We start from the raw sequence: 21551 nt of genomic DNA on the forward strand, positions 1-21551 counted from the left end.
AAATTTTGAGGACAAGCTAAATAGTCAATAATCCACAATGAAATAGTTATATCAATTAAGATATAGCCACACCATAGAATATGATGTAGCCACTCAAAAATAAAGCAGATTTTCACATTCTTACTTAAAAATGTCAAATAATGACAAGTTTCAAAGCTATTATAAGTTGATCTAATTTAGTTAAACTATATGCTGCTGCTGCTGCTAAGTCGCTTCAGTCGTGTCCGACTCTGTTCAGCCGCAGAGACGGCAGCCCACCAGGCTCCTCTGTCCCTGGGATTCTCCATGCAAGAACACTGGAGTGGGTTGCAATTTCCTTCTCCCAGTTAAACTATATAGGCACCTATTAATTTATAATTTATCATTAATTAGTAATACAAGTGCACAAACGTTGTTGTTTAGTCTCTAGATTGTGTCCCACTCTCGGCGACCCCATGGACTGTAGCCCGCCAGGCTTCTCCCAGGCAAGAATACTGGAGTGGGCAGCCACTCCCTTCTCCAGCGGATCTTTCTGACCCAGGGATGCAGCCTGGGTCTCCTGCACAAGCTCGTTACACGGATGGACGTGCATATGCATCAAACACAAGAAACAAAGAAAGACTCCAGACGGCCATCCCTTGAGTTAGTGTCATGAGTATCTTTGGGAGACAGATTTTCTTGGGATGATAGCATGTACCTTATAAATATTTATAGTCAAGATAAAGGTCTAAAACTACCCAGACAAAACCAAGATTCTGGTCACTTCCAACATGCAAGGTAGACCCATGTGCAGACAGCGGTCTAGAATATTGCCTTTCACGGAAGTATAAATAGTGAGCATGTTCTGCCTGCAAGGTTTTACCACTTCGCATGGTGAAACCACGGAAGCCACCCAGTGTGGACGCTTCTGCGGCACAGGGCATGAAGTGCTGTGGGGACGCACCCCCCAGCTGCCCCCGGCCACGCGCACACACGTTCCTGAGGACTGCGGCCGGCGGGCCGCGGAGGACGGGAGCGCTCGGGAGCCACGCGCCCGGCAAAGCGCCCGCCAGGAGGGAACCCGCTCAGGGACACGTGTGAGACGCCTCCTCCTGCTCCCAGGAACACGTGGGCCTGTGACAGGCTGAGGTGCTCTTTCTATAGCCACGCGCAGGAACTTGGAGCGCTACTGCTGGGTGACCTGTAGGCGAGAGGGGCCTGGGGACCGTGGTTTCCGTGTGTGGAAAGCAGAGTGTGACCATTGTCTCTATTCACGATCACCAGCACACCTGGCTCACCCTGGCGCTACCCCGCCATCCGCTCCTGGGCCCAGTGGCCGCTTTCAGAAAACAGTGGATTCACCGGCCCCTCCCGCGCCTGGAACATGCGCCGAGTGTATCCTCCGTGTTAGGAGCCCAGCTTCTGAGTCTCGTTCTCTCTCAAAGCTCAGCATTCCCGAAGCATCTCTGATGGACCCTCCTGGCATCACCTGGCTGCTAGAGACCTTGAACTTGGGGCAACCTCTGTGCTTCCTCTAGCCTAACATGTGGGACTTAGACATTAAAGGTTTATGTAAACAAAGCTATGTCACCCGATACCTCTGAGTTAAGATTAAAACCTTCGTGTTTCTACTCATCACTTATCTTTGACCTTCACAACAGCCCAAGAACAAAGAAACTGGACTTGCATTGACTCTACGTGCTCAGACCATATTACAGGCAAAGCAAGGATGAAAACAAATTCCAACTCTCGCAGTTGTCATGAGGGTCAAAACCAGGTGAGAGGTGCAGTGTGAAGAACCAGGCCTGTTTTGTAACACTGGTGAAACACTGTACCATTCACAATCGGTAAAGACGATTTAATTAAATGGAGATTTATTACACAACTACTGCATTTTGTTAAATGTTTATACTTAAACCTGCATTGGCAAGTAAGAAATAAGTTTAATCTATGTTGTAGCAGTACTGAATTTCCTATTCCTATCAAATAATTGAAAGTATTTTTTTCCTGAAGTTATTGAATGAAAACAGAACTACTATTGTTATGAACATGTATACAAAGTAAAATGAATCATATGAATGCATGCATTTAATTCAATATCTTGAGAAGAATACAAAGACCACATTCCCATTATTGGAGATTAAAACTGACAAAGTGAAATGTATCTTCTTTAATGTACACCTCCAGAAACATCCACATTGCTTGTACATGGTGGCTGTGAACTTTCATAGGCCATTCTTCCCGTCACTTAAGAGATATCTGTCTCTTTCAATTTTGCAAATTCTTTAATATATGCCCAAAGGTTCCTTAAAATATAAAACAGATGAGTACAACTGGTTAGAGAAAAAGGACATGAATCATAAAAGAAAATTTCAAAATAAACATCTATTAAAACACATTTACTCAAACACTCATAGTAAGAGCTGCAACCCTCCTCTTCCATTTTAAAGGGTATTTGCCGTAGATGTTCAGCCTTGGCTGTGGCAAAGCTTCTCTGCATGTGGTCACGGGCCTCTGCAACACTTTCCAGGACAAGTAGTTAGTGCCGCAAAGGTGGGTTTACCTTAATGATGCTGCTGCGCTTAGCTGATCAGTCATGTCCCGACTCTTCGTGACCCAGTGGACTGTAGCCCACCAGGCTCCTCTATCCATGGGATTCTCCAGGCCAGAATACTGGAGTGGGTAGCCTTTCCCTTCTCCAGGGGATCTTCCCAACCCAGAGATCGAACCCAGGTCTCCCGCACTGCAGGCGGATTCTTTACCATCTGAGCCACCAGGGAAACCCAAGAACACTGGAGCGGGTAGCCTATCCCTTCTCCAGGGGATCTTCCCGGCCCAGGAATCGAACCGGGGTCTCCTGCACTGTGGGCGGAGTCTACCAGCTGAGCCACCCAGAAGCCCTTGCGTTAATGATGTTTGTGCGCTGTGCTTAGCCTCTCAGTCGTGTCCCACTCTTTGCGACCCCGTGGACTGTAGCCCTCCAGGCTCCTCTGTCCATGGGGATCCTCCAGGCAAGAATATTGGAGTGGGTTGCCCTGCCCTCCTCCACAGGACCTTCCCAACCCAGGGATCAAATCCAGGTCTCCCGCATCGCAGGTGGATCCGTTACCGTCTGAGCCATATCAGGTAAGTTCATTCCCATTAACAAGGCTCTGGAGGACTCTTCCAATTTTTGTGTTTGCATTTTCGTGTTCTTTTCCGTTGAGGACACCCGACGTAATACATGGCGTCACAGAACCTGGATCTCCCTGCATGGTTCAACCAGCACCGAGCCTACACCTTCTCTCCTTTCTCTAACATGTAAGCTGGCAAGTCTGATGGTCCATTTTCTGACTCTTTTGCAGCTAAGGGTTGCCGTGGTAACCAATGAGATACAGTGGAAGTCCCTGGGGCGGGCTTTCCTGCCTAAATCCAACAGGACAGCCTCACCATGGGATGCCACGTGTCCTGCGGTCTCCCCCTTCCGCCCCCTGGGACATGGACCCAGTGCTTAAAGACAGCCACACGGCCGCCCTGAGGAGGAAGACCATCCAAGGGCAGCAGGGAAGGGAAAGAGCCCCGGCTCCTTGGTTCCATTGAACCTGTACCACCACCAACTAAATGTCAGTTTACTTGGTGCGATAAGCTTTTTCCATATTTAAGCTATCAGTGGTTTTCCCAGCCTTCTCAAATCCTGAGGGTTGAACGTACCAACTCAAAGAAAGTTAACTCAGTAAAATCTAAACTTATGTAAGAGAATAGTCAGCATTTGATTTTTAAATTAAATCTTTCAGAATAATACATGCATCAGTTTTTTCATGTATCACTACCAGATACATGAAAATTTATCATGTATTTAGTATCACTAAAGGCAAGCAATTTGAGGGGAAAAAAAGCTACCCACAGCCACACACCTCCCCACTTTCCTGATCCTTCTCCTTGAGGAATCACCTTCAACTCTTCAGTTTTTTCCCCCCAAAAATGTATTTCTATATTGCTAAATAATACATACGATGGAGATTTAAACCTTGGACCAAGCATTCTTAAGCAAAGGAAAAGATGTAGCGTATATAATATTCGTGAAGTTAACACTCAGGAACCCAAAGACTTCAGAGCACTGTCCAGGTCATCCACTTGTAAATGGATGGTTTTAACGGCACCAGCGTCAGGTTATGGCAGCTGCTCCATCCGAGCTTCCATACTCACTGCTGCTCCCCCTCTCTCAGCTTGTTCTTCCCCATGATCTGCTTCACGTAGTTCACAATAAACTACCGAGAATTAAAAATCACACGGTCACATACAGTGGCATGGTACTGGTCGTGGGTAACATCAGTAATGTTGCCAATTGCATCCCAGTACATTACCATGTCTAGAATCAGGCATAGCATGCTAATTCATACCAAATATAAGGCAGAGAGGTACCCGTAGGTGATCAAGGTTGCACTGCAACCTATTAAGCAGCAAGTTGTTACCATGCGTTTTGGAGGACTATTGTGAGGACTCATTGAGGGAGCCATGCATTCATAAACCCGTGATAATTCACTGTTATGAGCGGAAGGGTTAGAGAAATGGTCAGCTCTGACGGGCACATTCAACTATCAAAAGAAGAACATTTTCATTACTATATTAGCTTGCACCTGTCCAGTTTTAAGCTAATGTCAGCATAGCGAGATAGTCCTGCCGTTATAGAACATCATCGTTTAGAAAGATTATGCAGACACTTCCATATTTGATTGATCACACAGCACAAGAAGGCACTAGCAGAAATATTTCTATTGAAAAGCAGACTCTAAAAACTTACTTGAATTTTCTTCATTAAAATTTTATTTGCTGTATCCAACTTTATAGTTTCGGTCTAAAGGAAAAATGGTTTTAAAAGAAAGACAAGTGGTTAACAATATTTGTTAAGTATTTTTCACCATTTGTAGAACAAAAAGTATTCTGTGAATGCTATTATTTTAGTTTCAAAAGTATTCAATAGCACACCACTTAAAAACAATGGATAGACAAAGCACGACTTGGAGGCTGTGCAGTAAGAGAGAATAATCCTGGCCCTCTGGGTCAGAAAGCAGAGGAGGTGGAGGCTGATGTTGCAAAAGCCAGAGAACATTAGGGAAGTTCCAGAGTAGTCACATTCCACATATTTTTGGAACTAATAATGGAATTTTTTAAGATGGATGGATACAATATAAAAATACAAATATCAATAAGTCATGTATATATAGGCATCACTGATTATAAACTGTAAAGTTAAGAAAAAAATTTTTTTGAGTTTCTATTCACAATAGTAACAGATACCAAAAAGTCACAAATCAAAAGTGACAAAAAATCTTTAAGACCAATGCATTAAAATAAATATAAAATGATCCTAGATGGTTTTAATATTGTAAAGCTGTTGTTTCTCCCCAAACGAATCTATAAATTCATTAGAAGCACAATAGAAAAACTAAGAGTATTTACTACTGAAAAATTAGTTAATACTGTAAATGAGAATATTCAAGATAATTGCGAACAAAATGATGATGAGGAAGGGATGAAAAGGTGTACTCTTCCAGAGATACACCATAATGGAAATCATTCATGATTATCAGCATATCGTGAGGCTGGGTAATATACAGTTAGGGAATTAGGCTGACTTTACATCCTAATTCGACCACTTGCTCACTGTGAGCTTGATCAAGTTACTGAGCATATGTATGCCTTGGTTTCCCCGTATGAAAAAGGGGGCTAATAAAAACATCTATCTTTTTGGGTTGTTTGGAATTAAATGAAATAGTATTTTTGTACTATTTACAGCAATATCTGTGCATTGTAAACCTGTGATACATTTAGTTATTTTTTCTTCTGGTTAGAAATAACATTTCAAATCCAGACCAGAAATCAGTTATTTAATATGATAATAAATGCAGTTCTATTATATCCTCCAGTATTTAAATTAAGGAGCCAAATATAAATAACAAATATTTAAAGTAATATAAATTGTTGATATGGAATCATTATATAGAATCTTCTATTTCCCAGATTTAAAGGAGGTTTCAATTTTGAAAGCAAAGTTTACATGATTTTGCATTATAGCATGCTCAGAATACATAAAGTTGTAACTGGCTTTCACTGTTTAAATATTCAATTATAAAATAGTGTTTCTTTTTAGGACATTATTAAGTTTTTAAAATGTGGGCAGACTCTAAGTGAAAACACAGAAAGATATCTGACCAGATTATTTTAAAAGAGAGACAAGAGAATCCAAAGAAAGTTTGGACCACCACCACCTTCCTATAATTAGGGTTTAAAAATAAAGTAAGGTTGGGAAAATATATGTAACTCTATAACCAGGAGAAAAAAGGATAATCACACATGACTTACAAACTCTATAAGTAGAAGTTATATTGAGTAAGATTTTGCACAATTAAAAATAGGTTATAACCTACTTTTCAAATAGGTTGAAAAATAGCATTTCAAAACATTAGATCATAATTTATGTGTGTCAAGATCATATCATATCAAGATCATAATTTTGTTGTTTATCAAGAAAATGGTTAGCAACAGCTGTTCAAGTCTAATACAGTAGGTCCTCAATGGCAGTAACTAATCCTATCTTCCAGCATAATGTGCCACTAATTGTACATCTAATCATGGGGTCGACGTGGCTCAATAGAAATTATAAGGACCTTGGGGCCCAGAAGAATTAAGCTGAATCCCAGCTTTGCCACCTCTGTCTTGTGTCATGTTAGGTGGGTCACTTAGCCTCTCTAGGCTTCAGATTAAACTACACAGAAACTATTGGACACTAAACGATGCCGGTCATTATCTTTACGACAAGCATTTTCCATATAAAATGGCTAATTTCTAAGAGATGTCAGTTGGGCTGAAAGAGATTCAGTCTGGCCCTTAATAGAGCTCTACAGAATTTTCATCACCTTCCCTTTTGTTGTTTTAGGTATGCATACATACAGGCTAAGTTGCTCAGTCGTGTCTGAGTCTTTGCGACCCCATGGACTGTAGCCCGCCAGGCTCCTCTGTCCATGGGATTCTCCAAGCAAGAATACTGGAGGGGGTTGCCATGCCTTCTTCCAGGGGATCTTGTGGACCCAAGGATCAAACCTGTGTCTCTTATGTCTCCCGCACTGGCAGGCGGGTTCTTTAAGGCTAGTGCCACCTGGGAAGACCTAGTTTAGCTACATCTCTAAATTATTCTAACCATTTGCTGCAAAGTGGTTGAAATGAAAATATGTTTGGACCAAATGTTATATTTTGCCTCCATGGACAGTCAGATCGCTGGGTCTGTTTGCCAAGGTCTTCCAGCAAGATGACAATGCAGACGCTGAAATAAACGGTTTGCGTACCTCTAAGCTTTTGATCTTGCTTTCGGTGATTTGCAAAATCCCAGTATGAACAAAGGTTGTTTTCATTACTCTCTCAAGAGCTTGAATCTCATCCCATTTATGAAGTACTTCACACCTCTTTTTTCCAACCTTCTCAAGAAGAGTAAGGTTCTCCTCCTTCACGAACTTTCTCTCAGGTGATTCTGGAATATTTTTTAAAAGCAACATATTCTGTGTTTAATGCCTTAATTCTCATTAGTGTCATTCTGTATTAACAGTATTATGTACGTTGTATATAGTTATAAAATATAATGTAATTCAAACTTCAAGCCCGTCAATAAAGATTATGAAAGCCAAATTAAGTATATGTGTTTCACTGCCTTAGTGTATACAAATATATATATTTCTATCTTTTCTTATTAAAAATATAAACAGTGAAGGCAAGGATAGCAACTGAAATAAAAGGGAAAAAAATGATGGGACCCAAGAATGGGGCGTCCCTCCTTTAATTCATTTATGTACTTGACGAGTCTTTATTGAGAACCTAGCACAGCATGGGGAAGGCGCGAGGATGACTTTGCTGCGGACGTGGGATGAAGGAGAGACCAGGAGGACGGACAGGAGTCCGGTGAGCGGGAGGGCGTGGGGAGCAGGCAGAGGGAAGGAGCTGACACCTTCCGGGAAAGGGACTTTACACGGTACGTTGGGGGCACTGAGGCCCAGGGGAGAAACCGGAAGTCATCACACTGGCAAGGAGCAGGCGGCAGATCGGAAAAGGTCTTCTAGCCCACGGGAAAGAGCCAGTCAAAGTTGGCTGAACAGGTCTGAAGCCAGCCTGGCCGCTGACTGCCAGCCGTGCTGTGGCTGAGGGGCAGAGGGTGAAGACACTGCCGCTGGTAGCCCGACTTAAGCTCCGTGTGTCTGGAGATACCGTTCATTGAAACTTCCGAGGACAGGTAAATTCAGGGGCAGGAAAGCTTAACCTTGGACTTGCTGAGTTGACACTCAGGTGCCATGTGCCGTAGGCAGTGGCGTATTCAGATCATAAGCCTGAAAAAGCTGTTTTAGCAGGAAAGAGATCTAGAATCAAAGACGTGTGCATTGAACCAAAAACATGCTGAGCTCCAACAAAGATCGGTATTTAAGGAGCGGAGAGATGGATTCAGAAAATAACTCAGGGGTAAGGATGCTCTGTTCTCAGCAGCACAGGTTCTGATGAGTGGGAAGACTTAATTCTTTGAGAAAGAACAGCTGCTTTTGTTTAAATGGAAAAATGCCATTAGCAAGAGTGATCTTACCTCCTGATACATACCGTCACTGCCGCCAGTGAAACCTGCCAAATTTGGAAGCAGGGAAAAGTGTGAAGATGAGTTTTGAAATTTGGGTGAATTCGTTAAGCAGATACAGGACAAGCAAACTTGCCGGAGCAGAGATAGTCGTACTTAAGCTTCTTACGTGAGTTCTGAGATCCAACGAAAATGTCTTTGATTCCCATCTCGATCCAAGCTTTTACCCAAAATAAGTAACTGGCAGCAAAGAAGACAAAGGGCATATAAAGCCACTCAAGTGACCCAGCTGTTCCTTGCTTTTCTAACTAAAGAGGAAAACTATGTTATCAAAAACAGGAAGTCCACAGAAAAGGTGTTCGGCTGGAGAAGGCTGAGGAATGAGAAATCTTCAGAAAGAGAAAACAAGAGGATGCACGCGGGATACCGCGTTTCTTTAAAACTGAACGCGTGTCAGAAACAGCTAGGATCAAAGATTAAGAAAAGATTACTACGGGCCTAGAAAATCGGCAGCTTCTTTTTGCTTATGATTTTTATGAGCATCTGTCATGTTATTCTGTTAGCGTTTAGCAATAAAGTATTAAATTTTTAAAAATGGTGGCCAGTTTTAAGAAACAGCAAGAGACAGAAGACCAGGGTGTTCCAGTCTCATCCTTCCAGAGGAAGGAAAATGAAATCCTCTGGGGTCAGAACCTTTGAGGCCAAGTTTGCCGAAGCACTCAAGACCATGAGACTTGTGAGAACATCCTCAGAGATGCTGAGATGAAAACGCGATTCCGTGTGAGTTAGGGCGTAACAAGCCTGGAGTGGGAGCGGCGCTTGACTGAGCCACAGGGTGACCCATAAAGGTCAGTGAGAGAGACATTCACTGAACCTATGTGGGTTAATTAATCAAGCTGTGAGTGGTGTACCCAATTTTGAGATCATTTTTATTAGTTCATTGAGTGCATAAATATTCACAAAACATCATTAATTTCCCATGAACCGTGCGTCCCGCTCCATGAGCTATAATGACGTGAGGAGGAGCCCACGGGCAGAGTGACTCCGCTGCGCCAGGCCCTGGTTCCTGCGTCTTCTCGGCTCCTCTTAACGACGAGGGAAGTGCTGTCCTTGCCTCCCATGAACAAGCAGCAGTATCACGAACACGGTTCATGTAACAGCCGTAGGAGTGGGATGCCGAGATGCGCAGGTTGAGGCCCATTTGCAAGAGAGGGTGCCCCACACCCGGACAGAACCTCGTTGTTGTCCAGAAAAGCTGACTTCTCTGATCCAAGAATAAAGACGCAAAGTGTCTAAAAACCAGACTGGGCCATCTTCCTTGCTGTTACCCTGGAAACCACAGGCCACGGCAACACTTCCTCTATTTCCACCCCCCAGGGATGCCCTGAAGTATTCACAGCTCCCCTCTAAAATCCACTACGTATTTCAAGACACTTTCTCTAAAATAAACACATTTAGTTCGTCAACACTTCCTTGGCGGAGTTGATTCTCATATTTACATCATTGCGTCAAGGTTCTTAAAATCTATTTCAAGTATCTTGGTCATTCTCTCAGCATAAGGCCCTGAATTCATTCAAAGTTTCACTAAAACCCACGAAGATCTTACAGGAAAATGAAACGCACACGAGCTGATTACAGAGCAACTCCACAACCAAACACGCCCGAAGCAACAGAAACTGGGATGAGTATCTTCACCCAGACAAATCTCTCCAAGAGATCAACGACTTCCTTGTGTCTTTAGAGTACTTTAAACTACTTCAGATAAAAAGGAAAACTTACTGAATTTCTAAAGAACTTGATGGGGACAGAGGAAGATAATAACCTCTCTGAAAAACCTTTTCAAACAACTGGCAGCAGGAGCCATGAACAGGGAACCAGTCTTGAAGATTCCTCACACGGAGGTCACGGCAAACCTCACGTCGGAAGATCAATCACAGGGTTACTTGCCTGCCCTGTCTCTCGCGGCCTCCAGCAGTACACGCTCCTGCTCCAGTTCATTTCTGAGCCTACGGTTCGGTAATAAAACATCATGATACATTAGCACCCTGTTCATACCCTCCTCCTCTTATCTCTCTTATATCACAGACTTAAAAACTGAGAAATAAGATCTGATCCTCTTAGTTTCTAACAATAAAAAGATGACTTGAAGATGTAGATAGAATGAGACTGAATTAGTCAAGTTCAATAAACTGAAGTATACTTTCTTATCAAGAGCGCCTAAGCCACTAGTTAAAGGAGCTGGTCTTTTAGTGTCTATTGATGTTCCTTTGTGACTTGAATTTTTAAGAAGTAAGGCTGAAAAGAAACTAGCCATTTTATGCTCAGTTCAGTTCAGTCGCTCAGTCGTGTCTGACTCTTTGCGATCCCATGGACTGCAGCACGCCAGGCCTCCCTGTCCATCACCAACTCCTGGAGTTTACTCAGACTCATGCCCACGCCCACTGAGTCGGTGATGCCATCCAACCATCTCATTCTCTGTCGTCCCCTTCTCCTCCCGCCTTCAATCTTTCCCAGCATCAGGGACTTTTCCAATGAGTCAGCTCTTCGCATCAGGTGGCCAAAGTATTGGAGTTTCAGTTTCAACATCAGTCCTTCCAATGAATATTCAGGACTGATCTCCTTCAGGATGGACTGGTTGGATCTCCTTGCAGTCCAAGGGACTCTGAAGAGTCTTCTCCAACACCACAGTTCAAAACCTTTGGCGCTCAGCTTTCTTTATAGTCCAACTCTCACATCCATACATGACTACTGGAAAAACCATAGCCTTGACTAGACGGACCTTTGTTGGCAAAGTGATGTGTCTGCTTTTTAATATGCTGTCTAGGTTGGTCATCACTTTCCTTCCAAGGGGCATTTTGCACTCTGAGACCAATAATGAAATAATGAGGCCAATAATAATAGTGTAACCCCAGCACAGACCAACCCCGATCGCCCTCCCCACCTGTCGTTGTGGTCCAGGGCCGCTTTGACAGCCGTCATGAGCGCTCTCAGTTCCTCCTTGGCCCGCTGGACATCCTCTGTCTTCACCTTCCCCTTCTGCAGACTCTGGACCTCAGCCAGCAAAGACTGGGCAGGGCAAGGCCAGAATGGGTGAGACAAACAAAAAACAAAGTGAGAAGTCTCCTTTTCTCTGTTAATAGTGTGTTTAAGATGTCCAGGGTCAAATGCTAAGTAAAATAGGTAAACAGCAAGGATGGACATGAGGGAGGAATATTGGAGAAGGGCTAAGTTGTCAGGTGAAGGTCTGGATAAGGTATATGTATATATAAAATTTTAATTTTGAGTCTTTATTTTCCTAAGAAATTAAAAAAAGTGGTGGGGGATATCATTGCTGGTTTGTATGGGGGAAGAAAATGCTGACTAAAATACTTCCTGAGTATTATTATCAGCACCATGATTATTTTTCTAAATGTATTAAAAACAATATTAACCCAATGGCCATTTATGTTTACAAAGTCACGCTTCTCAAATGTGGTGAAACAAAAATCTCTGGCTCATTGCGTGACGGGCTGCCAAGTCTCCAGGAAGAAGGATCTAGAGCCCCGCCGGCCTGGGGATGTTTTCATTCTGGTGTTTGATGGGGATGTGGGCAGATGTGGTCCGTAATGACTCAGCCTCAGAAAGCAGAGAGCAAGGCAGACCCCCAACTGCAGCCTCTGCTTTTTCCTGCCGAGCAGAAGCTTTTTCCCTGAAGCATGAATAGCTCAAGGCAAAGAAAACAATGCACATATGTGATTCTTGATCAAGTCAGAACTGCCCTCCTTGTCAGGCCATGATCTTTGTCTGCCTGTTTCATAGACAAAGTGAGGCACTCTCCTTCCCCAGAGACAGGATTTTTAAACTTTATTGAAAATGTCAGAGGTCACCTTAGCCACAGCGGCATGTTCTCTGAGCTGTGTGCGTGATAATGTCATTGCTGCAGTCCATTTTCCTTCTGGAGCAGCCACGCGTGTGACCTAAGCCCAGAGAGAAGCCCTGGAAGGTGTCACAGAGAATCCAAGGTCACACCCCCCTTTAGAGGTCAGTAACCTGCCTGCTCAGACACCGAAGTGTCAGCCTGCAGAGGGACGCTGGCTGGATACGCTGTAATCTGGAACTCTCTAGAAAGACCTGGGTGCCACCTACAAGGCGGGGCGCCTCAGTGGGGGACCTCAATGAGCAGAGAGGCAGAGCCACGTCTGAGGAAAGCAAGCGTGAGAGCGGGTCGCAGAGGACGAGCCTGTGCAGGTCACCGAGAGCTGGCCAGAGGTCGCGGCCAAATCCAGAAACGTGCGCGCCTCCCCGGCCACCAGGAGCAGAGGGCCAGTCCGTTACGCGGTCCTCGCGAGCATAAGGCCCACGCCTATTAAAAGGACCTGCTGTTCTAAATCATGCAGGCACAAACGGGGCTTCTGAGATTCAGGCTGTTTCCCTGTGCTCGGGAAATATGAAGAAACAGGCTCTATTTAAGACCCACATGACTGATTGTTACCTTATACTGTTCTGTGGGATGGTTCTTCAGAAGTAATAGCATATAGAGTTCATATTCTTCCTGTAGAAAAAAAAATGAAAGAGAGAAGAAAAAAAAAGAAAGAAAGAAAGGAAATGAGGAAGAAAGGAAAGTGGGAGGGAGGGAGAAAGAAAAAGAAGGTAGAAAAAGAAAGGAAAAAAGATCCATTGGAAATGTGTTATGAGATTACACTACAATGTAACTTTCTTTGCATATGTAAAGAGGCTAAAGAATGTCAGTTCAGATTAGTTTTAAAAATATAACAAGGCTCCTGCAATATATTAAATAACATACACACAGAAATGTGCAAAATCTCACTTTTTTTAAAGCACAGTTGAGTATTGACTATTATTGATCACCTCAGGATAGACTCACAAAAATCCTGGACACACGTGCACACATGACCTCCTGCCACGAGGGGGCGATGTGGATTTGGGTCTTCCTAACCTGCGGGAAAGCTGAGTGCCAAGGAATCAATGCTTTTGAACTGTGGTGTTGGGAGAAGACTCTTGAGAGTCCCTTGGACTGCAAGGAGATCCAACCAGTCCATCCTAAAGGAGATCAGTCCTGGGTGTTCATTGGATGGACTGATGCTGAAGCTGAAACTCCAATACTTTGACCACCTGATGCGGAGAACCCACTCATTGGAAAAGACCCTGATGCTGGGAGGGATTGGGGGCAGGAGGAGAAGGGGACGACAGAGGATGAGATGGCTGGATGGCATCACTGACTCGATGGGCATGAGTTTGAGCAAGCTCCAGGAGATGGTGATGGACAGGGAGGCCTGGCATGGAGTCCATGGGGTCGCAAAGAATCAGACACAACTGAGCAACTGAATAACAACAACAAACCTCCTAGAGATGAACACTCCAGGGATGGAGACTGGTCACCGCATCCTGCTTTTAAGCCTTACTTACATTTGGGAATGGACAATAACAGACCCATCAAGCAATCTGATTCCAGCTCAGCTCTGATATGATGGTCACTTTCAGCAGGAAATGACAAAAAAAAACTTAAAACTCCATGAAGATGCATTTAAAATTACATATGGATAGCTGTAGAAGTTTCTGTGAACATTTATGTGCAGTTGATAAGAGTTTATATTATAATTAGGAAGCTTTAGTAGAAAAATATGGGCTTCAGAAGTGAGCTAGCTGGGTGTTTTTCTCACACGGCCCACTTATGACTCATGTGGCTGCACATATGTTCCCCTGACTCTCCATGAATGATTCTCCTCCTGTGCAGAATGGACACCATGAAACACGGCAGAATTTCTGCATGGCCTGAGCGCATGTGTGCAAAAACTCATGCCTGGCTCTCAACTGTTACCTGGGAAATGCGTGTGTCTATTACCTTAATTTCTTTCAAGATATCACCAAATATCAAAGAACTATTGCAAATATCTTCAAAGACTTCTCCAAAGACCTGGAGTCTGTTGAACTCTTCAGGGTCACAGACACATATTTTCTGGAGCTCCTGGAGGAAAAGAGAACCACCCTGCTTCAGGCTGACTTCATTTTCCTTTCTGATTAGTTTCTCGGGCAGGCATCAGTTCTCGGGCAGGGCTGGGTAGCAAACCACTCGGTGCTGAGGCTCTAGATCGCCTGACTTCATTTATTCCCTTGCATCCTGTGAGTCAAGGGAATAAAGAATGCCTCTCTGCCTCCATAGTGTTTCCAAGGTCCTTCTCTTTCCACAAGTCCTCTCAGCCAAAGCTCTCATCAAGGTTTGGTTATTTCACATGTTGACTCTTTCCTGCATCTTCAGCCTTCCGACACCAGGTCCCCCAACACTAAGTACCACTGTTGGTTTGCAGTAGCCCATCCCATGACGCCTAGCCTCCTTCTACAGATGGAGAGACTCCTACACAGACTTACCTGCATCCTCAACTCTCCCCTCGGCCTCCCTTCGATTCTTTCCTAACAACTCAGGCAAACCTTGTCGCCGCTGCTTCTGCTGCCCCGGGGGCATTTGCTTCAGTGCCCGGCCACTGCTTTCCGTTATGAAAGCACTTCCGAGGCACCAGTTTCCAACTGCCTTTCTTGCACCCTAAGTGTTACCATCTGGGCTTCCCTGGTAGCTCAGCATTAAAGAATCCTCCTGCAATTCAGGAGACTGGGGTTTGATCCCTGAGTTGGGAAGACCCCCTGGAGAAAGAAATGGCAACCCACTCCAGTCTTCCAGCCTGGAGAATCCCATGGACAGAGGAGCCGGGTGGGCTATAGTCCCCAAGGTTGAAAGAGTCAGGCGGGACTCAGTGACCAAACAACAACAACTGTCATCATCTGCATCACGTGGGACATTCTCGGCGACTGGCAGCCCTTTCCTGTTCCGCCTGGAAGTGTCAGTGTGGCCTCGGAGGGTGAGTCTCCGCCCACAGTCTTGAGACTCCTGGGCCCGGCGGGGGCGCCCACAGCATCACAGAACTGCCCTCCTTACCTGCTCCAGCTTCTTCTCGTGGCACCTCGCTGCCTGGCTCCCAGTGAAGCCCCTCATCAGGAGGTCTTGCTTTGCCAGCACGTGTTTCTGGAAGCTCAAGAACTGCCGGTACCTGTCCGCTTTCGTTATGCCGGCCAAGTGCGAGCTGACGTACTGGAACGCGTCCCTGCCCGGCGGGGACGTCCCGCACTCACGGCTGGACCTCACCTCCTTGTACTTCAGAACCTTCATGTCGGGCAATCTCAGCTCCCCTCTCTTTGGCCGTTCAGGAGAGGCCTCCCCTCTCAACCCCGCCTTAGGACTCACGTCCTCCTGCGAAGCGTGGGAGGCCTGTGCGGGAGGGTTCAGATACCTGAAGAGTGGCGTGTTCTCAGCATCACTCGGGCCCACCGCTGTGCTGATGGTGAAACGGGCCAAAGCATCTTTCATCTTCTTAACCTCATCAGGTAGCCTTTCCGCTCCGAAGACTTTTGCCTCCCGGGGCCTGTTGGCGTTGGGCCAGTGATACAGGATGGTCTCCGGGGGCCTGTAGAGCTTGTTGGGGTTCAGGTGTCCGGACATGTACATGTAGACGTCATCTCTGTGGTCTTTCTGGAGCTGGTTCAGCAGCGTCCTCAGATTGCACAGGGTCTTAACACCTGGCGTCTCACAGTGCTTCCACCTCAGGTAAACTGGTCAGGAAAGACAAGAAGACCCGTAAGTCCCACTCTAGTTCCCGACTGAGGCCATAAACGGGCCGGTGCACCTGCTGAGCTGGAGACTACCATTCCCAGAGCAGGAGCCCGTGGAGAGGAATCAGGGCAGGCCAGCCCGGCTGCAGAGGAGGGCTGGGGTGGGGGCAGGTGACGGGCAATCCCATCAGCAAGCCGGGACCCGCAGAGCCGAGAAGGAGGAAGCGGGGACTTGGCTCCCACAGGGAATCTAGTTTTAATTTTAATAAATTTATTTTTTTAAGCGAAGGATAATTGCTTTACAGAATTCTGTGGTATCCTGTCAAGATCCTGGATAAGGAAGGCATTCCCCCTGACCAGCAGAGGCTCGTCTTTGCCGGCAAGACGGCTGCACTCTTTCTGATTACAGCATCCAGGAGGCGTCGACCCCGCACCTTGTCCTCCGTCTGAGGGGTGGCTGTTCATTATATTCATAATGCCTTCTACTCATAATGTCTTCTATTCATAATGCCCAGTGATGGCATTGTTCTGCACTCTAGCCATTTACCCCAATTGAAGTTTAGAAATGACCATTTTCAGTAACAGCTGAACCTGTCCAAAATGTTGATAAAGGTTTTGTCGCATGGTTAAAAAAAAAAAAGAAAAATTATTTTTAGTTGAAGGATGATTACAATATTGTTGGTTTCTACTATATATCGACATGGATCAGCCATAGGTGTGATCCCACACCCCTCTGGGTTGTGCCAGAGCCCCGGTTTGAGCTCCCTGAGTTATTCGGCAAATTCCCACTGGCTGTCCATTTACACGTCAGTGTGTATGTGTCCCATGCTACGCTCTCCTTTCATCTCACCCTCTCCTTCCAACAGGGAAATTCTTACTCTATTAGCAAAAGCTCTGGAAGAAATTGTAAAGGTCTAATCATAATTCTTAAAGGTGATGCCTAAAGACAGCTATGCTAGGGAATAAATAGAGCTGTTATTCTTCCTTGCCCCCACCCTTCCCCACCCTGAGGAAGACAATGACCCTCAGAGTGAAACCCGGGGACCCCAGCTCCCTCCACAAAGGGTCCCAGAAGTAAGGGTCCGTTTGGATGTTTGGCCCAGGACAGAAGATGATGGGAAAAGCCAACTTTTTGAGAACTTTTCCTACTATGTGAACTCAGAGATCTTACATCATCTCTCTGAAGCCATTTCTTCGGCAAAATCAGGAGACTCATCCCACTAAGTAAGGCTAATTGACAACCAAATAGAATCGCTTTTGGCAAAGAAGCACCTGGCAAGGAGGGGAAATTCCAGAAATGCTGCCAACGTCGTCAAAGGACTGCAGTCCAGGGAACACCGTCTAAGGGCTTCCGGGAGGACGTGAGCGCCCAGCACCGCAGAGGGGCGGGAGGGGCTTCCTCCCGGTCGGCGCTAACCCGCCGCACGGCCTGCCCGGAGACGCCTGCGGGCGTCCACCAGCAGACGCCCCGCTGTCTGCGTCCTGCCTTGTCCCCGGAGCTGGAGGGGCCCCGCCGCAGGGCATCGGACCAGGCCCATCTGGACTCCATCCTGAGCTCCCGGAGGCCGAGGCTTTGCCCACGTCCGCACGGCCATCCCGTCTGGAAGGAGGCCCCTTCTGCTCCAGGGAGGCCGAGGGCAGTGGGGTGACCAGCGCGGGTCCCCACACCTGCCGAGTGCCAGCGTGACTTCTGAATTCGGCTTTTCCACCCCCCCTGTGGCTCTTCCCTCGGCCTGAGCCAAGGGGGCCAGGGCAGGGCCTCCGGGCACCCAAGCCAAGCCCCCTCCTCTGGCCAAAACCGAGTTCAGGCCGCGTCCCCGACCCCCGTGTTGTCCTTGGAGGGAAGGGCTGAGGGCACGAGTGGGTGCGGGGTGACAGCGACTCGCGCGGTCTGAGAAGCCCTGCGTCCAGAGGCCCCCGCCCCGTGGTGGCACCTCAGGCTGCGGGCCGGGCTCCACGCTGGGATCACGGCCACACTTCAGGGTCGGGCCTGGCTGGTTCCTGGACGCCTTGGGGAAATCCGTCCTGGGCTCCGTCCTGCTGGGATGGGATCCAGCTCCTTGCAGCTGTAGGACAGAGGTCCCCACCCCCTTGGTGGCTGCTGGGGGGGTTCTTTCCTGAGTCCTGGGGCCTCCCACCTTCCCAGTCACATGGCCTCCATCGCTGAGCCAGCAAGGGCACTCCACATATTTCCCATGCCCTTGACCTCTGACCCTGCCCCGTCCCTGACTTCACGTGGTTAGGCCAGGCCCACCTGATGCTCTCCCGGCCCTGAGTCAACGGTGACATCTCACATGGTGCAGCCATAGAGTGCTCGCCTCGAGTTCAGTCCCGGGGTCCGTGCTGGGCAGGGGGCAGCAGGGGGCAGGGCCCGGGGAGGAAAGGAATCAGCCTGTCCCTCCTGGGTAGCTGGATCTTGGAGCAATGGGATCGTGGAGAGTTTCCCTATCAAATAGATTAGCACTTCAAAGAAAGCAGTTAAGAAATGTTAAAATATTAATTAAACAAGTTTTCAAGACAAGTTTTCAATTAAGATCTATCTTAATTGATAATCGTTCTAATTCATCAACGGCACCAACACATAGAGAAAGCACTAAAAAAGCATCACATTAGTTGGGCTTCTCCAGGGAGACGGGCCCAGAAGGATGAACACGTTGTTGTTCAGTCACTCAGTTGTGTCCAACTCACTGCAATCTCACGGACCGCAGCACGCCAGGCTTCCAGTCCTCCAGTGTCTCCCACAATTTGCTCAAACTCTTATCCACTGAGTCGGTGATGCCATCCAACCATCTCACCCTCTGTCATCCCCTTCTCCTCCTATCTTCAATCCCCCCAGCATCAGGGTCTTTTCCAATCAGTCGGCTTTTCGCATCAGGTGGCCAAAGTATTGGAGCTCCAACTTCAGCATCAGTCCTTCCAATGAATATTCAAGGTTGATTTCCTTTAGGATGGACTGGTTGGATCTCCTTGCAGTCCAAGGCGCTCTCAAGAGTCTGCTCCAACATAACAATTCAAAGAATCATTTCTTCTTTATGGTCCAACTCTCACATCCATATATGACTATGGAAAAACCATCACTTTGATTCTACAGACCTTTGTCAGCAAAATGATGTCTCTTGCTTTTTAATATGCAGTCTAGGTTTGTCATAGGTTTCCTTCCAAGGAGCAAGCATCTTTTAATTTCATGGCTGTAATCACTATCTGCAGTGATTTTGGAGCCCAAGAAAATAAAGTTTGTCACAGTTTCCACTTTTTCCCCATCTATTTGCCATGAAGTGACAGGACCAGATGCCATGATCTTTGTTCTTTGAATGTTTCAAGCCAGCTTTTCACTCTCCTCTTTTACCTTCATCAAGAAACTGTTTAGTTCCTCTTCACTTTCTATCATTAGAGTGATACCATCTATATATCTGAGGTTGTTGATATTTCTCCCAGCAATCTTGATTCCAGCTTGTTATTCATCCAGCCTGGCAATTCACATGATGTACTTTGCATGTAAGTTAAATAAACAAGGTGACAATATGAAGCCTTGACGTACACCTTTCCCAATTTGGAACCAGTCGGTTGTTCCATGTCCAGTTCTAACTGTTGCTTCTTGACCTGCATACAGATTTCTAAGAAAACAGGTAAGGTAGTCTAGGACAGAGGTTTATTATAAGGAATTGACTCACACAGTTATGCAAAAAAAGGAGAGTCCAAAATCTGCAAGATGGATAGCAGGCTGAAGATGAAGTTCATCCAAATGCCTTCTACTGAAGGATTTTCTCTTGCTAGTGGGAGGTCAGTCTTTTTCTTTTAAGATCTTCAACTGATTAGATGTGACCCACCCACACTATGGAGGGGAATCTGTCTTACTCAAGGGCTTCCTATTTAAATGTTCATCTCATCCAAAAACACCTCAACAGGAACATCCAGAAAGCTTGGCCAAATATACAACCCAGTAGCCCACATAAATTGACACATAAAATTCACCATCACATGAATTAGACCAACCCTCTTTGGAAAATGAGAGGAGGTGACTTAATTGTTGTGTTTTTCTTTGTTTATTCTATTCCAAAAAAGGATTTGGAGTCACCAGCAAATTAATTAGCTAGTAATTCTAGACTTAAAATTTGTTTTCCTTAGTTTGCAGAAAGACTTGTTTCACTAGACCTGGAGAATCCAGATTCCATTTCTCTCTGCCAAGATCCTGTGATAAGGACCAGGGGTCCCAAGTAAGCCATGAAAAACTTTGAGGAATTTTAAACTGTAAACACTGTGATTTGCATATCCTGCCATGTCAACCTGACAAGCAGGAAAAGAAAAAAAAAAAAGCTGAAAGGATTCATGGAATATGTGGTTCTTTACAAAATGATCAGAGAATAAATTTGCTTTAAGTAAAACCAAACCAACTTTTGAATAGATGCTGATAAGGAAGACACAGCAATAGGCTTTTTGGACTAGATATAAACTAACAAATATTTCAACCAGAGTTTTCTCTCTGCCCCCAGTTCATCTGAGTCATCAATGCTTTCACGCTCTCTGTGTGGTGAGAAAGCAAGAGCTTCAGAGTTCAGACCCAGGTGAGCCCCTCCTGCCCCATTTGCAAAATCACAATAACCCAGCCTCCAGAGATGTGAAACTAAATCAGAGACGGGGAAGCACTTTGTACGCAGCGGTGTGCATGTTCTGTGGTGTGTGGTTGTTTATTGAGGACTATAGAAGGGCCGTGTGCCAAAGGAAATGTCTCTAAATGTCTTTAAAAAAGAAAGAACACAGAAACAATGTCTAGAAATTTCCTCCTATTTCTCCTCCTCCCAGAGGACACATACACACACACACACACACATCCGACCTCGTTTTCTGCCTTTTATTACTGGATTTTCTGAAAAGGCTCTGATTCCCAAATCCAGTCCTAAATCCCGGTGACCCCGGGAGCTGAGTTGCACTGCCAGAAAGGTTTTCATTTTCCACACTGGGTTACAGAAGTTGGTTCCTAGGCAATCAAACATTCAACAAACATCAAACACCAAACACAAAATGCTCAGCATCTACTTACATTCAGGCTCCGGGTCCTCAGCCATCGCCAGCTTCCACCTGCGGCTGCTGAGGCTGGGAGTTGCTCTGGAAACAGACAAACATTCCAAGCCCCTCCTCTGGGGCTCCTCTGTTGCCAGGCAACCGGGGCACAGTCCCAGCCAAGGGATCTCTCCCCTGAACCTCTCCTATGCCTCTGGCCTTCTTGAACAGGGAGTACTAGATTTACTTGCCTGTTTCCCCTTTTAAAAGAAAACCCTTTATGTGATTTGAAAAAATTCAAAATACCTTTGCACACTCTAATTCCTTTCCAAAGCCAAGGGAGCCAAAGCTAAGTGGCCTTGGGTTGGGCATCTTTGAAGGAGATGCACAGATTGTTTAGTGCACGACC

The 21551-nt window shown here is 45.9% G+C and overlaps 1 protein-coding gene across 4 annotated transcripts; it reads right to left on the minus strand.

The window, feature by feature from the left end:
• Nucleotides 1-2032: 2032 nt before the first annotated feature.
• Nucleotides 2033-21249, minus strand: C33H6orf118 (chromosome 33 C6orf118 homolog). Of its 4 annotated transcripts, XM_043457151.1 has the most exons (10): nt 21183-21249; nt 15474-16144; nt 14388-14510; nt 13017-13076; nt 11487-11611; nt 10493-10551; nt 7281-7462; nt 4739-4792; nt 4144-4205; nt 2033-2264 (listed from the first exon to the last, which is right to left on the minus strand). In XM_043457151.1, the coding sequence occupies exons 1-10, from the start codon at nt 21205-21207 to the stop codon at nt 2207-2209; spliced, it is 1419 nt and encodes a 472-aa protein (XP_043313086.1). In that variant the 5' UTR covers nt 21208-21249; the 3' UTR covers nt 2033-2206. The 4 variants fall into 4 exon arrangements, with proteins under 4 accessions (XP_043313086.1, XP_043313090.1, XP_043313087.1 ...); XM_043457155.1 differs by lacking the exon at nt 14388-14510 and having other exon boundaries at nt 21183-21248; XM_043457152.1 differs by lacking the exon at nt 13017-13076 and having other exon boundaries at nt 21183-21248.
• Between the last annotated feature and the right edge of the window lie 302 nt (nt 21250-21551).

This window comes from Cervus canadensis, chromosome 33 (assembly GCF_019320065.1).
Source record: "Cervus canadensis isolate Bull #8, Minnesota chromosome 33, ASM1932006v1, whole genome shotgun sequence".
Taxonomy (NCBI): Eukaryota; Metazoa; Chordata; class Mammalia; order Artiodactyla; family Cervidae; genus Cervus; species Cervus canadensis.